At 37.2% G+C, this 15,554-nt stretch overlaps 1 protein-coding gene across 1 annotated transcript; it reads left to right on the top strand.

The window, feature by feature from the left end:
• The first annotated feature begins 414 nt into the window (after positions 1-414).
• LOC127029578 (T-cell receptor-associated transmembrane adapter 1) lies at positions 415-11,491 on the top strand. Its single transcript, XM_050915271.1, has 7 exons — positions 415-432; positions 5,435-5,545; positions 6,160-6,162; positions 7,218-7,254; positions 8,584-8,645; positions 9,945-10,003; positions 11,225-11,491. The coding sequence occupies exons 2-7, from the start codon at positions 5,443-5,445 to the stop codon at positions 11,489-11,491; spliced, it is 531 nt and encodes a 176-aa protein (XP_050771228.1). The 5' UTR covers positions 415-432; positions 5,435-5,442.
• Positions 11,492-15,554: the final 4,063 nt, after the last annotated feature.

The following is a 15,554-nucleotide window of genomic DNA, read 5'->3' as shown; positions in this document are numbered from 1 at the left end:
ATCTAAATACTTTTGTTGAATTCAACATAAGATCAAAACCCGGAAGACTTAGAGTATGGGTCTCATGAATATTACAAAAGTAGGTTTGTATCACATAAAATGGAACTAATAGTCCTGTACATGCTCTTCTGTGGCAAGACAGGTGGATAATAAATGCAAGTGCGCACATAAGTATTTTATTCCTCTCTTGGAGGCAAACACTGAAGGAGACCGTCAGTTTGCTAGTGAGGTTGTAAAAGCCTGAACCACATTTCCTGTTTGTAAGAAAGCAGGTGAAAAAAAAAGACTGGAGACCTTTAAGGGTGACAGTAACTCTAGAGCTAGATTCATGCTGCCCGGTCCAAAACAAAAGAGCATCCAAGGTTTGCCAACATAACTTGATTTCCTGTTGGATAAAGGGGCGGGGAGTATTCCTAGAAACAACAAGAACAGGTAAGTCTTATCTTTTCAGTATTATAAACTTGCAAACAAAGGAGCAGTAAAAACACACTATGGTAGACTACCAGTCTTCCAAGAAGGTTGCTCAGGGTTCTGAAGTCAAGTTATTAATAATAATCATGATGATGATGAGTCATCACCAACAGCTTAAACCTTCATTAATTAAAGTTTGTTAATGAAGACTAAGCATTGGCATTAGTTTTGTGCTTAAAATATTTACTGTGCTGAGGGCTTCTTATTTTACAATGCGCTGCTTCCCTTCTGAAGTACAAAGTTGATATCTTACAAAGCAATTAGTTGGGCACTAATTAATTGCAGTTTAAGGAATCCTTTCCAGAGAATTAATCCTGTCTTAAAAACTCACACAGGTGGAAGCATCTTTAATGCTAATTTAACATTCATCAGTTTCTTAATGGGTTTCTTTTTCTAAGGGTCATTAGTACAGAATATTATTTATCTCACCATTTAATCGGAGAGGGGAGGAAAAAAGGTAATTTTATCTCATCTTTGACAAATTTGCAGACAGAAACAACAGGAAACAAACCATTTAGTGCTCCAGATCATCATCTTAAATCTGGTAGTGACCAAAGTAATTAATCTGCTTCTGTGAATGATGAGTTGATACCATAGCTGGCATGTTCAGCTAGACGGGTATCTATATTCCCCAGCTCATGTTCCTTTTCAGTAGGAAAAACTGGTAGAAGTATGATACCTTCCTGTTATCCTTTGTGATGGATTCTCTAAACAAAATACATTAGAACAAGAAGGAATGAAACTTAGTACTTCTGTTACCTATTCTTATGCTGTTAGGAGGATGAGCACCTTTTTCTAGCCCCGAATTGTTAAATCTGGCCCCTTTCCACAAGGGTAAGTATATGATTATGTCCACTCCCTTGAGTTGCAATAACATTGAATTGCAGAAGTTCATCCAGGAATGATTAGAATGTTTTGGGGGCTTTTGTTTGTTTGGTTATTTTTTTTGTTTTCTTCCCTTCCCCCCACCCCCCCATTACAGTATAACGAACGCTGCAAAGAGAAAACCCAAGAACAAGCGACCAAAAGTCTGTTTATTCCCATGTCTTGTCTCTGTTGGCGGAGAAAGTTGTCAATAGATTTAAAAAGGAGAAAAAGCACAACTAACGATGTCTTTAGAAAGTCTTTTGTTTGCACGTATTTTGTTGTGTGAATATAGTACCTTTAGTTTATAGCAGTGTAAAATATACTAAGAGGAGGTGAGTAACCCCATCCCTAAAGTCAGAAAAGTAAAAACATCATCCAGATGGAGTAAATTACCTAAGGTAGATGTTCTACTTGGATGCAACTCCAAATTTGACCCTGTTTCCAAATAGAAATGAAAGAACAGCAGAACAGGAATGTATCATTAATACTAGAGAGATTCTGGTATTAGGTATTCAAAATACTGTCATCTTTATAATGATTAAATATAGTACTTCCCCCACTCACACATCCCAACTTCTTCTAACAATAAAATGAGAATTGTTGTCCTTCTCATGAAACCTTTGGCTATACGATGAACTCTTTTTCTTTCACAGAGGAGCACATTACTTTAAGAACAGCTTCAATATGATTTCTTATGAACAAACTACTATCACTCTTAGGTTTTCCTATCACAGATAGACTATCGCAGAAAACCCTGATGGAATTTGCGCTTATCCTATTAGAATCATAGTGTACTATTCCCAGGGGCCTAATTTTTCCTTAGGACTTTTTTTTCAAAGATATAACAAAATTTTTTAAAATATTCAGTTTGACAGCAATTGAGTGAGAATGCCCCTGAACACAGTGCTACGGGTTCTTTGGAATAAATACATAATATGTAAACAATAGTAATCTGTTTTTGCTACATTTGACAGTAGATGACTTGAATGAGAATTAGAATTAAAGAATAGAATAAAAGACACTATTTCAGAACAGACTATAATTAGTCTAATAGACTTCTCTTTCTGTTTATTTCTCACTCTCCATCCACAGTCACCTCATCTTTTTTTGTCTTTAGCACAACCAGTTAACTGTCATAGGTTGCATCTGCTATTATACATATAGGGACAGCAGTGTAGTTATCTGAGGAGACAAATTGTTCATCACACAGGTATTCAGCTTTCCTGCTACTGCTGCTGTTGTCAAAGTAGTAAATATTTAAATAATGCAGTTATAAATGTAAATAGCCAGCATATTGGCAACAACTATAAGGGTGGTACAAGAACACCTGGGAAAGAGCGGGGAGTTGTATATCCGTAAAGCTAAGATATAAAATCAAAATCTCTCATATTTTGTACTAGGAAAGTAAGATTAACTTGAAACTGACATTAGAAAAGCATAGAGCACTCAGAGCAGCACCCGTATGTCTCTGATCAAGGCCTTCAGTATGGTTTTATGGGGTAAATGAAACTGCTGCTATTTCTGAAATATAAAAGTAGTGTTGTCTGACAAACAAATAGCTCGTATGGCAAAGACAAAAAAAATTTAAAAATAAGATACTGAAGTCACACATACGTTTGTATACATTCTACTGAAATACAAGCACATGTTTAAGCCAGAGTTGTGGAAAATAAATTTTAAAATAAACTAAGTAGTGTTCAGCTAGGAATAAACTTAAATATTGTTTTCTTAATCTCCCCACACCCATGCAGTTTTCTAAATTATGTTTAAGAAAGAACTACAGATTGTGAGGTTTAAAACATTGGTACGTTTTATTAGAAAACTAAGTTTCATGCCTTTTGTTTTGCTAGAATATTTTTACAGTCCTAGACCAGTGGGATTGCTCAAATACTGTAGAAGTTAAGTTAAACTTGAAACTGAAAAGGTCAGAACTGTATTTAGGTCAGAACTGTACTTCAGGTACCAGCTCACTCTTTTTATTCTAATGAATCACAACGTTGTTCCCTTCTCTTAGGCCACAATACTGCTTTTGCTCCCTGGGAAAAGAAAAAGAGTTCATAGGAAAAGAAATACGAAATGAACATAAGAAAAATGGAAAACAATCACTTCAGAAAAGATAAAAGGACAGGAGAAGGAAGGATGACTCCTATTATTTAGGCACCACATTGAGACTTAAAAGTTCTTGCCTTTGACATAGACTTCTTGTAGTTTTGGACAGGTTGCATAAGATGCAAATGTTGAGTGACTAATTGTAGAGTAACCAGGTTCCAAACACTGGTGGTTCTTGACATAGCCTGATAACATCTTCTCAAGGTAGGATCTCCCTTTCTTTTAATTCCTTCTCTGAAAAACTGGAATAACAGCTGCTTCATGGGGGTGTTGTCTCTCCTCATGAATGTCTGTATCTCATTGCAAAAAAGTGCTTCTCAACATGAAAAGTAGTATTGCAGTGATGGAGAACCCTCAAACACCTTTGGGAGAACTCAAGTAGGAGAAAAGAAAGGAATGAAAATTGGATGTTTAGTTTAAAAGGAAGGATAAATGGCCACTGGAAGTACCATGTGCAAAAACCAGTTACAAGTCTGTCAGAAAGTTACAGCTTATTTGCTCTGTTTTGTTCCTTTTAAGAGAGTTCTGATTAGGAAGGAAACCTGCATTGTGGAAGCCCATGTGATTTGTGATTTTTTACTACCAAGGATTATCTTATCTTGTTCCATCATCATAAAAACATCTGTGGCTTGGAATAAAACAAAACTAAAAGAGCTTTTGCAACACCAGCATAATTAGGGAACAAAACTCGTAAGGGGCAGTTCCTAAGGGGAGCTGGAGCCGGTCAGGCAAGGAACAAAGCTCTGTCTTCTCAGCAGGAGCAAATGCATTGCTCCCCGCCACCCCCGGCCGGCCGGCAACATGGAAATGTGTATTCCTGCACTCCTTTACCTCAGTTTTCCTTTAAGAAGCAAATAAAATGTCAGCCTCCTGAAGGAATCCAGCTACATCAAAAGCAAATAAGTGTATTAAGGACCTGCTCGAATCTCACTCTGACAGTATCATCCAGCCTCTCCCCTTGACTTCTCTGCTCTAGCTAGACTTCTTTGTGCAGTATTAGTGGAGTTCATTAATTTTTGGTACCAGGCTTTTTTTCAAACACTCCAAATCTAGAAGAACATGAAACATGCTTCTGGGGAAAGTGAAAAATCTAGCTTCAAGCTCCTTTCACTCGTGTATTTGGCTCAGCATTCCCTCTGTCAAGGAAGGGTTTCGCATTCCTACGAATGCATCGAATTCCTATGAAACAGTAGTTCTGCTAACAGTTTATTGATGTTGCTTTCTTATTATTTAGCATCTGGTTTTGATATTAATTATTAAGCTTGTATAGCAATGGCTGTCACAGAGTAAACAAGAAAATAGCAGCTTCAATTACAGAAAGCAAAAATCAACCAACCACAAAGAATACACTTGTCGTGGTTTAACCCCAGCCGGCAACTCAGCACCACACAGCTGCTTGCTCACTCCCCCTGCCCTCAGTGGGACGGGGGAGAGAATCAGAAAAAAAAACCCTCGTGGGCTGAGATAAAGACAGTTTAATAGGACAGAAAGGAATGAATAATAATTATGATATTAATAATAATAAAATGACAATAATAATACTAAAAGAATTAGACTATACAAAACAAGTGATGCACAATGCAATTGCTCACCACTCGCTGACCGATGCCCAGTTAGTTCCCGAGCAGCGATCCGCCCCTCCCGGCCAACTCCCCCCAGTTTCTATACTGGGCATGACATCATATGGTATGGAATATCACTTTGGCCAGTTTGGGTCAGCTGTCCTGGCTGTGTCCCCTCCCAGCTTCTTGTGCCCCTCCAGCCTTCTTGCTGGCTGGGCACGAGAAGCTGAAAAATCCTTGAATTAGTATAAACACTACTTAGCTACAACTAAAAACATCAGTGTGTTATCAACATTATTTTCCTACTAAATCCAAAACACTGCACTATACCAGCTACTAGGAAGAAAATTAACTCTATCCTAGCCGAAACCAGGAGAACAGTAGAACTGTTAGACAACACAAACCATAAAATTATTTTCTTTCAGTTACAGAAATGGACTGCCATTTTTCTGTCTGGGGAGTTTTGGCCTTTCTGAGTTTGGCTCTGGTTGTTTCGTTGATACTGAACATTTCACACTATATGAAAAAGAAGCAAGGTAAGTAATGTCTCTCTGTAAGGAATGGAGTTTGAGTGTTTAAAGTGTCTGTAGAGAAAGCCATCACTGCTGGGAGATTTCAAGACAACAAATTGATTCTTTTGAATCTTAAAGTTATCTTTTGGCAGGAATTATTCTAGTAGAGAGGATGTAACTTTTAAAAATTTTTAGGAGAGTCAGGTATGATTACAGAATGATTGCTAGCTGCCCAATCCGCTGCTAAAAACAGCTACCCAAATCCATTCTCTGAAGACAAACCAACAGAACATGCACGAGGTGAAGAATTTAGTTCTGGCTAAATTTTTATTTTTAAAGTATATTTTTAACATCTGTGATTTCCTTTTAAGTGTACTTTTCATGTAACTGGTTATTATTTTTACTTTAATTTAAAAATTATTTTAGGTAGCTGCACTGATACAAAATACATTTGAGAAAATTTTCTCCTCCCAAAATTCCTGAATGCTTATTTGAATTTCAGATTTCATACACATTTTATGCTTAATCAGTTTATTTAAAAAAAAAGTTCTAATTGCTTTTCATCATGGGATCATAATGTAGCTCTTAAACTAATGTGTCACTCACAATAAGGAACTGACTTGTTTAGTTTATGTTAGAGGGTGACTACAGTCATACTCTGGTTTTGGTTAAAATTAACTATGACTTTTTTAACAGAATTGATTATGCCAGTGCAACCTCTCTTATGCATACAGTTCTATAGTTATTAAGTTGTACAATCCTCACCACTCCCATTCAGGGAAAAACTGCCTTTACACAGGGAAAACTGCACCTGTGCTATACACATATGGGTGGGCAGGCAAGCAGTGGTGGATCCAACCACGTTAAACACACATACATACATAATCTACATAAGCAGAAGGCCTATGCTTATAAACTGAACTCACCAAGTATAAGAGAATTAGATTATTACAGGATATTAAAAGAGCTGCTGGAGTATTGTGGGATAGGCGAAGGCTTTTTTGGTTTATTTTGTCTTTTAGTGCTACTAGGCAGATATTTCTATGATGAAAAATCACAGTCATTTACAAAACTAACCTTGAGCAAGGTTTCGGTCAGTTTGGCTGATGCTGCATTGCTCATGGAATCGGAGCTTACTGTGGTAAATTCTGGAGTCCTGCAGCAGGGGATAGAAAGTCAGGCATTCCTGATTTACTAATGAAGCTCTAGCTTGATTAATCAAGCTCTAGCAATAAATCTCTTTGTAGCCATTGCCTCTCTGCTTCAGTTTCTTCATCTGTGTGGATCACAGGATATCTCTCTTTCAGAGATACAAGCAACAGAACTAGTAAAATAAACAAACCCTTCACCGTGTAATATAAACACATGATGCACATCCCTAGGCAGAGAAAAAGATGAGGTAGAAGCGGAAGGAGGAGGAAATAAGGCATTAATCGCATGTGTCACAATACATTTTTGGGGTCTTGTAAACTAACGTAGACTTTGCAGCCACAGCACAGGGTCATAACACAAACATTTCTTGTATTAGTCAAAAGAATTTGAGAAAAGCAGGGGGACAACTGAAGGTCCTGAGAGCCAAGAGCTTTCAATTTTACTCTCTACAGTGAAATCAAAAGCATGTCAGTTGAAACAATTATCTGAAGTGTTCTAAAATAGCACGTTTCATTTTCTCTTATTTTTTTAACAAATTTTCCAGCTAAAATGTATAAAGACTATGAAGACAACAGTCCAAGGTAAGTTGGAGAAAAAAGTTTCTTTCTGGCAAGGGTGAAATAAGCAATAATGACAGATGACTTTGGAGGGATGGCATAGATGATCCAGTATCATCTCATGCAGCCTGCCTGGAAATGTCGGAGAGCAGGAAGGCTGTGGAAAAAAAGTTTTCCAAAGAAAACAGGAAAAAAAATTCATGTGGGAAAGATGTACTCCAGTCATTTTATCAACAATCAAATAATTGCATGCTAATACGATAATTTTATATACTGAAGGAAGCGCAAGACTTTGAGCTGAAACACTATTTACTATCACTCAAACTCAATAAACCTTTAATAATTTAAAAGAACTCTCAGAAAACAATGATAAATTATAGTCTGATATTTAATACTTGTGGAGCAATAATTTACATCTATTTACATTTCATACCCTTCTTTTACTGTGACATTCAAAAGCAATAAAATGGAGTCTGTTTACAGCTGCTGGATATCTCATGATGTGTTACAACTCGGTTTCTCTTATTCCATATAAAAAAACCTCCCAAACTTCAGAAAACAGAGAGGGAAAGGGTCTCATCTGAACCCAAATATAAAAGGCCCTTGAAACAATAATACAAAAGCCTGCACCTGTTCCCCAAAACCAATCCTCAACTAAAATTTACTTGAAGTTGGGAAGTCTCTGTCTGTTACTGCCTGTTCAGTTGAAAAATACCACTGAAAAAGTGGTGTTAGATTGCATTACTTCATTCCCTTGATGAGGCACAGCATAGGGATGCAATAAGAACAAGGTTACAGTGTTTCCCACTAACAATTCCCATTTTACAAACATGCTTAAAAACATTTTCAAGCAACACCAGGTAATGAAACACAGAATACCGTTAAAAATGCAAAGCTGAACTTTGCTTTGGTCTTCTCTAGTTGTGTTGACATGTTTTAGTTGAATCAAGAATGGACTTTTTAAGAACATTGCCCCAAAAAACCCATTTGATGCTTTAGTTTGTATTGCAAAGTGGTCTCAGAGGACATGAACTGGGTTCCTTTCCGTGATCATTAATAGTTCTAGAACTACATCAAACAGGAGCTTAGTAGTCTTGAGATTAGCTTTATACTTAACTAAGTTACAAGAAAGAAGAGTTCAATTCTTGGCTAGATAACAAATCTCTCTTCAGAATACGGACATTGCCATTTCTGTCGTCTGTTGTCCCCCCCCGCTCCCTGATATTTTTGGTCTTGTTTTTTAGATCACATACAATCTGCTATTGCTATGTGTGTGTGAAATGTTTAGAGTAGAATAGTGGGGTCCTAAATAAAGCATATTCTGTGAAAAGTATTTTTCCATTCCCCTTCTAGCTATGATGACTATTACACAGAAGATGACCCAGTTTATGGCAATCTCAGTCAAGATATTTTAGGTAAGCTTGACTTTAAGAACATGTGTCTATGCAGAGGCTATAATAAATGTATGGTTAAAAGCTGACTGACCAACACTTTCTGTGTTTCTCAAATAGCAAACTTGAGAATCTACCCCTTTTCATTTGCTGTATTAATACCTACTTGGGATAGAACTGCAAACCATCATACTGCACTACTATTTGTAAGACCAGATCTCATGCTGAATTTGATTATCTACAGTCCAAATGGTCCTGTTCAGCCAAATATCCCAAAACCAAGAGCTTTTCCACATGTAAAGCTGCACCAGTTTAAATAACAGCTCGATCCATGCATGTTAAAGCAATCTAAGACACATATTACTCACTGCCCAAAGTCCATACTCCCACAGAAGCTGGCAGAAACAAACACATACCAGTTCTCTGCTGTGACTATCCACAGATCGTCAGTGACGTTGACAAATATGCTGAAACAAGCCCAGTGGCTGAATGATGGGCAGACATAGCTTTTCTCTGCTTTGCTGGGCTGAAGTTAATAATCCTTGGCAGAGAGGATACCACATTACAGGCAGTAACATCATATAACTGCAGCTAGAGCTAGATATGCTGAGGGTATGTCTTTCGAAGCCCTTATGGTGTTAAAGCAATATTTAAATAACATGAACACAACTTTTTTGCTAGCCTTATTTGGGGTTAAGCAAAACTAAACTAAAGTACTTGAACTGCGAGGAAAAAAACCAAACCCAACTTTTTCATACAGGGTTTGCATAAAATTAACTAAGCCAACACTCAAGTGCATTGACCCTACAAAAGTCTGAAAACTGGAAGGAAGTAACCTGTTTTACTGATGGCTAAAACGAGATGTGGCATGAGAAAATAACTTGCATCAAGTTCAAAGAAAACTGAAAAGTAGTCAGGGTTAGAATTTAATCACCAGCTGCTGCAAAGCACAGCCTTTTTCTCAGCCAAAGAAAAGATTGCCTGTGCTGAAAAATACATCAGTATGTGGTTACCCCCTAATTGTGTGATGTCCTCCTAGCAGTCTAAAATGATGCCCACTTAATGAATAATGAGAAACTTCCCATCCATACGAACAGAAAATGCTTTTCATTTTCACAGTATGCATGTCTGAATTTCTTAGCTATTTGCCCCTCCATAAATAGAAGGAGAGATCTGTGTATGATTTCAAAACAAAACAAACTTCTACCAAAGTAAACTGGGGGGAGTTAGTTCTGTAACGGGGAGGATCTGTTGATCTGATCTTTTAAGACTCAGTAGTGTGTCTTAATAACTAAAACATTTTTCTACTTTGATAAATTATAGAGGAATGTTGTTACGAGCAGATGAAGTCCCAGCCTCAAAGGCCAGTTAACCAACTACAGGTATCTTTAATTTTAATTCTGGATTTCTGAATGAGGGTAATGTGGTCTGTCTCAGAGTTTTTTGTTATACATTGTCATGGGATAAACACAAGATCTTCACACTGCTCATCACAAAAATTACCATGCGTTAGAGTCTCAGTTCATCAGGGAATTTAAGACAGACTTGACCCTTTGTTCAATCTGGGTCATTAATGAGGGAGCAGGAGAATTACAGTCAGCTCATTTCCATCCATATAGCATGATAAAGCTCAGTCACAGGCATGCAGATCATGCTGAACTAAGCCTGCGTCTACTGCCATAGCTTATGTAAAGAATTAATTTTGAACATCAACCAAGTGAAAACACAAGCTGCATCACATGATAATCATGAGTTTGACTGGCTCTCTCCTGCCCAGCACAAAAATCTATATGCCTTAACAAATGAAAGATGACTGCTTTCCTATTGATTTGTATTTTGTTGAGATACCTGGATGCCTAAAAGCATGCAAGCTTCAACTGAAATTTGTCTGTAATTGAAGCATTTCTAACATCAATTTCCTGAGTTGATTTCCAGGTGTTTCATAAGGACCGATTTCCAGCTTCTCTCTCAGGATACTTCCAGGGGGTAGAAATATCCTTTTTTTATCTAGACATTTGTTTTCATTAACTTCATGGAAACAGAATAATCTATGAAAATTCCAATGTCAAAAGTGCTTGACAATTTGGCTTGAAAAACATAGAGAGAAGCAGGGGAAAGACACACAAAGCATACATTTTACACTGGAAATGAGATCATATATGCAGAGGACAATCACCCATCTTTGGTCTTCTGCACAGACAAAGCCTGTGAAAAATGTTGTTGCTAATAACTGGATTCTAATTTAAAAAAAAAAAAAGTGGGAAGAAAACCAGATCAAATTATGTCTTGTACCCCAAAGAACTTGGACTGATTGTATAAGCTACCCTCATTCCCACAGGGAATCTTTCCAATAATACCTTGATGAATTTGTCCTTACTGCCACTATCCTAAGAACATGAGTCATTTACCATTAGGTTATGTTGGTCTGTTTTCTGTGCTGCCACAGCTTAATAATTTGTACTTTTATTGAGTTCATTTACAGCTAGTTTGGGTAAACTTCAGCCACTATTGTGATTACAGTGTAGACATACTTAAAGTCTTAGACATAATTTTAAAGCAAGCATAACTACTGAATGTTAAATATAAAGTGAATTTCCTTGTAGGTGGAGTCTGCCAATCAGATGTGTTATGCCTCACTTGATCACAGTGTCAAGGGAAAACGCAGAAAACCAAGGAGAAAGAAAGACCCTTCATTAGACGAGGATGAAGAAGAAAGATCATCTAACCCCACCGTGACGGCTTCCAAAGTTAGCATTTACCTCAATAGTGAGCAGCTGGCTGCTGAAAACACAGCAAGCGTAGAAGCCATTCATGATGATCCCATCAGATTAATGGGTTTGATTCATACTACAAAAGGAGAGAACATCTGAAGTGGCTTCACGAACCAAATATGTAATTATAAAGTGAAATCTGCTTGTTCGTTCTGGAGGAGCAGTGAATGATTAGAGACGATATCCTGGCAAACTGACGTACCAAACAATGGTATAAAATGGGTAAGTTAAGTGTTCCAGAGTGTCTTCCAAGTGTATTTACGGACTAAGCAAGAAATAAGTATAGATCCAGACTGCCACTTTGAAGGACCTGCCCTTCTGAAGACGTTTTGAAAGGGAGTTGTAGAAGCTGGTATCTCAGCGTTCACATGGTATCGATTCCAGTAAAAATTAATCCTTTCTTTAAAACAACCATCAACTTTCAAACAGTCCCAAAAGACCCACTCTGTTGCCTGTGGAGCTCTAGCAGAGTATAACTATTCTTCTATATAGGTTTTAACAATACTTTTGGAAGGAAATTGTGTTTCATACTTGCACACTTAATGATTTAGTTGTTTTCCCAATTAAAAACTGATCTGCTGTTCAACATTGTGTACTTTCCCACTGTGACTGGTCTATGGTAATAACACAATATATCTAAAGCTAATTGGAGAATAATTTAACAGCTTGTTTAAAGTAGTAATTGTACATCTCGCAAGATTTAACAATACCCTTACATATCTTTAGTTTCCTTCTGTAAGCAATGCCAGAATACATCTCAAATCTCAACTCCTCTACTAATGTAATGTTGTATCCAGCCATATTCAAGAGTCCACAAAGATACTAGCAAATAACAATAAATCTCCTAGGGAGGATTTTTTCCTTCTAATATTCTATACGATGTTTAAATTCCTATTGGGTTTCACATTGCCATTGTTACCAACTATTTTACAAAAGTAGAAAGAGCTTTTTATTTCCCCAAATAATTCACGTACTGTGTGCACATTCATCTTAAGACTTTAAACTCATCAGATGGTAAGCTTTTATAGCGTGGGGATTTATTTTTATATTCTGGGAATCATTAAGTAGTAGTAGCAGGAAACAGTAAGGCATGTTGATGTAATATGCCTACCTCTAGGTGTTGGACAGTTCTGCCTTCTCAAAAAAAGGATATTAGGGCCTTTAAAATCCACGCAGAGCACAGTGTCAAGGAGCTTGAAACTCTCAAGCACATACAGAGCCTTGCAAGTGTTTCAGGTCCTGCAGGAGATTGTCCTGAAAGCAGTTACAAGAAACAAAACAAAAAGCCCATAGCACAAAGAGCCTACACCTCTTCTAAAAGCAGAAGTGGACGGACACGTCCAGAGATGAGACAGATTTATGAAGGAAAAAAAATAAATGTAAAAGAAACAGTTCTTTGGCAGCCTGGTTTATGTTTAGTTTAGCTCATAGTTAATGAGCCTCTTTAATATGCCTTAACTTCTATGCTAGACCAAAAGGAAGGGGCCAACCCCTGCAGCCAAAGCTGCCCAGTGTCACTGCCTGTCTTGTGCTAGCACTTGCTTTTGTGTGCAGAAATCAAGTCATATGTTTGGCTGTTACACCCCAGAAACAAGGCAGGCTTGGAATTAAAGTGACTGCGTTACCATGGTCATAGACCAACTACCATCGGATAAGCAAAAATAAATACTGTTGAAGAATCAATAAAAACCACTTCAGTGGAGAACTGTATTAAACAACAACCCTGACTAAGGTCCTAAGGGGGGCAAGGAGGAAGGCAAATCCAAAGCTAAAGATCCAAAGCTAAACACCAAGATATCAGTGCATGAAGTACTAACTTAATTTGATTAGATTGGAAGGAATTATACTTTGTTCCACAGTAGGAACAAAATAAGTAATAAAATACATATCAACATACTCTTGCTCAGACTCATATCAAAATTGTTTTAATAGCATTAATATGTAAATATTTATATAAAATATTTCAGTTTAGCTGGCCCCAATCAGATGCAACACTCAGCCCTCTGAGATGATTAAAAGAAAGCTTTCTCAGTCTCTCAAGCAAATAAGCACAGGCCCAAGAATCTATTTGTTACTATTTGCCAACATACACATGAAACAAGGGATGGTGTATTTTCATTTAATACAACTTGTGTACACTTCGTACAAAAGTTGCTATTTCCCAATTTTCTGACAGCGTTTGCACTCTTGATTATGCCTTTTCTCTAAAAATTCCAGAGTCAAAGAACTTCTATGAGTTACCTAAATTCAACCTGCCATTTCAGCCTGATCATTAATTTAACAGAAATGAAGTACACACTTCTCTCATGGAGTACACATGTAACAGTAAGTCCACTTCATGGGATTTAGGTACATCGAGTTTCCTCTGTATTCTTAGTCTTCATTGTTTAGTCCAGCTATTTATTTACGCCAATTTTCAGCAGCTGCTTTCCCTTGCAACATAGCTTGCTAAAAGAGCAGGGCACTTGTGTAAATATTCTCCTTCAATATATACCCTCTCCACACTTAATCACTGCTTCCATTAAATTATTCACTGCTGCTCTCACAGACTCCACTTCAGGATCATCTTTAACGGCCTATCCTCTGTTTCCAAGGCACTTCTAATGCTGCCACAGTCCAGATCTAGCTTTATTCCTCCAGCTCTTTACCCTCTCTCTGCTTCAATAAGCAACTGAATGACCTATATATTTTTTTAGTAGCTTTTTGAGATAGTTTTCAAATGAGTACTGAATTCTTACATGAAAGAGCATTTTCAATACTGCTCCATCTTCAAGCCATTACAGAAGGACCTACATAAACTATCATTTATTAGTTAAGTTCTTTATGTATAAAGAAAGTTTCAAGTAATTACAACAAAATAAGAAAAGGAGATGCTAGGTCTAGGTTTATACTGTCTCAGTAACCTAGCCTGTTTTTCCAGTGTTCTTCACAAAAATTTTGAAGCAGAGGGAAGCAGTGTGAAGTTGTTTTTATTAACAGTAAGCTTAGCATTCAAGTATCAGTTCAATGGAACAGTGAAGAATGAGTGAACAAGAGGAAATATGGTGGAAGAAGCAAAACTGTTTGGAAGGGAAGAAGAATGGAGCTCAAAACAGAAGAGAGATGAAGTAGCACCACAAAATCTGTGTAAGTCTAGGACAGGTATACTCCAGTAGTCATTATAGCATCTAACAATCACTGCAGATGCATCTGTTTAAACAGTATAGTTAGGAAAAACAACACAGACTTTTGGTTATATTGTACTTTTAAGAGTCTTAATGAGACTTTTAATGTTGGAGGATCAAACGCCAAAAATAATCGTGTAACTTTCTCCCATTTTTTGCTACTGCTAGCACCAAAAAGGTGGCACTGGGATGAGCTTATCTTCCAACAGCTCAAGGTTTTTCAAGAACTACCTCTTAAAATTCTTTCAAGGTAATTTTCGTGGAGACGATGAACTATTGCTGTGTTGTTTAAATAAACTTACCTCCTTACCTGGGTAAGCCTGCATTCAGGCTGCTGTGTAGAAGTTATATCTAGAGTCAGAACATGTCCAAAACCCCAATTCCAGTTTAAAGTTACTTTAGAACAGAAAACATTAGTGGAGTTATGTAATCTCTCAGTACTGGTGTATCAAGAACTACGGGGAAATAATTACCTCAACAAATCCAAGGGGAAGGTAGTTCATAAAACATATTCCCTACAGTTCATCCAAGTCTGGAACAGGAAGAAAAATGAGCCACAAAAGCATTTCTAAAAGACAATCTTTTGTTGCTGTTGTTGAAGGCAACATAATATACAAGTGATGAGAGATAAAATGTGTGTATACATTGCAGTTCTTGTCTTACTGCAGAGTAAACCTCACTGAAGCTGGCTTCTTGTTCCATTCAAGAACAACACTTAACAAGATCTTAGTTTTAAGAGCTAAAATAACAAAAAACTCTGTGTGCCCAGAAATGAAGTAAAGCCAAAGGAAATTATTTTTTCCTTTTCTGGAGCTCAGAAAGATGACAAGGGGCAATGCCGATAAAACAGAGTATACTTGACCTGACACTTACCACTAAAACAATCTCCTTGCCAAGAAAGAACACAGCAATGAAAACCTGTGGGACCCTGCCACATCATTCTCAGGTATTTGCTGTAGGAATACAAACTCCTCCTGAGAATTCACATACCTGAAATA

Source organism: Gymnogyps californianus, chromosome 1 (assembly GCF_018139145.2).
Source record: "Gymnogyps californianus isolate 813 chromosome 1, ASM1813914v2, whole genome shotgun sequence".
Classification (NCBI taxonomy): Eukaryota; Metazoa; Chordata; class Aves; order Accipitriformes; family Cathartidae; genus Gymnogyps; species Gymnogyps californianus.
The sequence above is the reverse complement of the archived record's forward strand: the minus strand, read 5'-3'. Positions and strand labels throughout refer to the sequence as shown.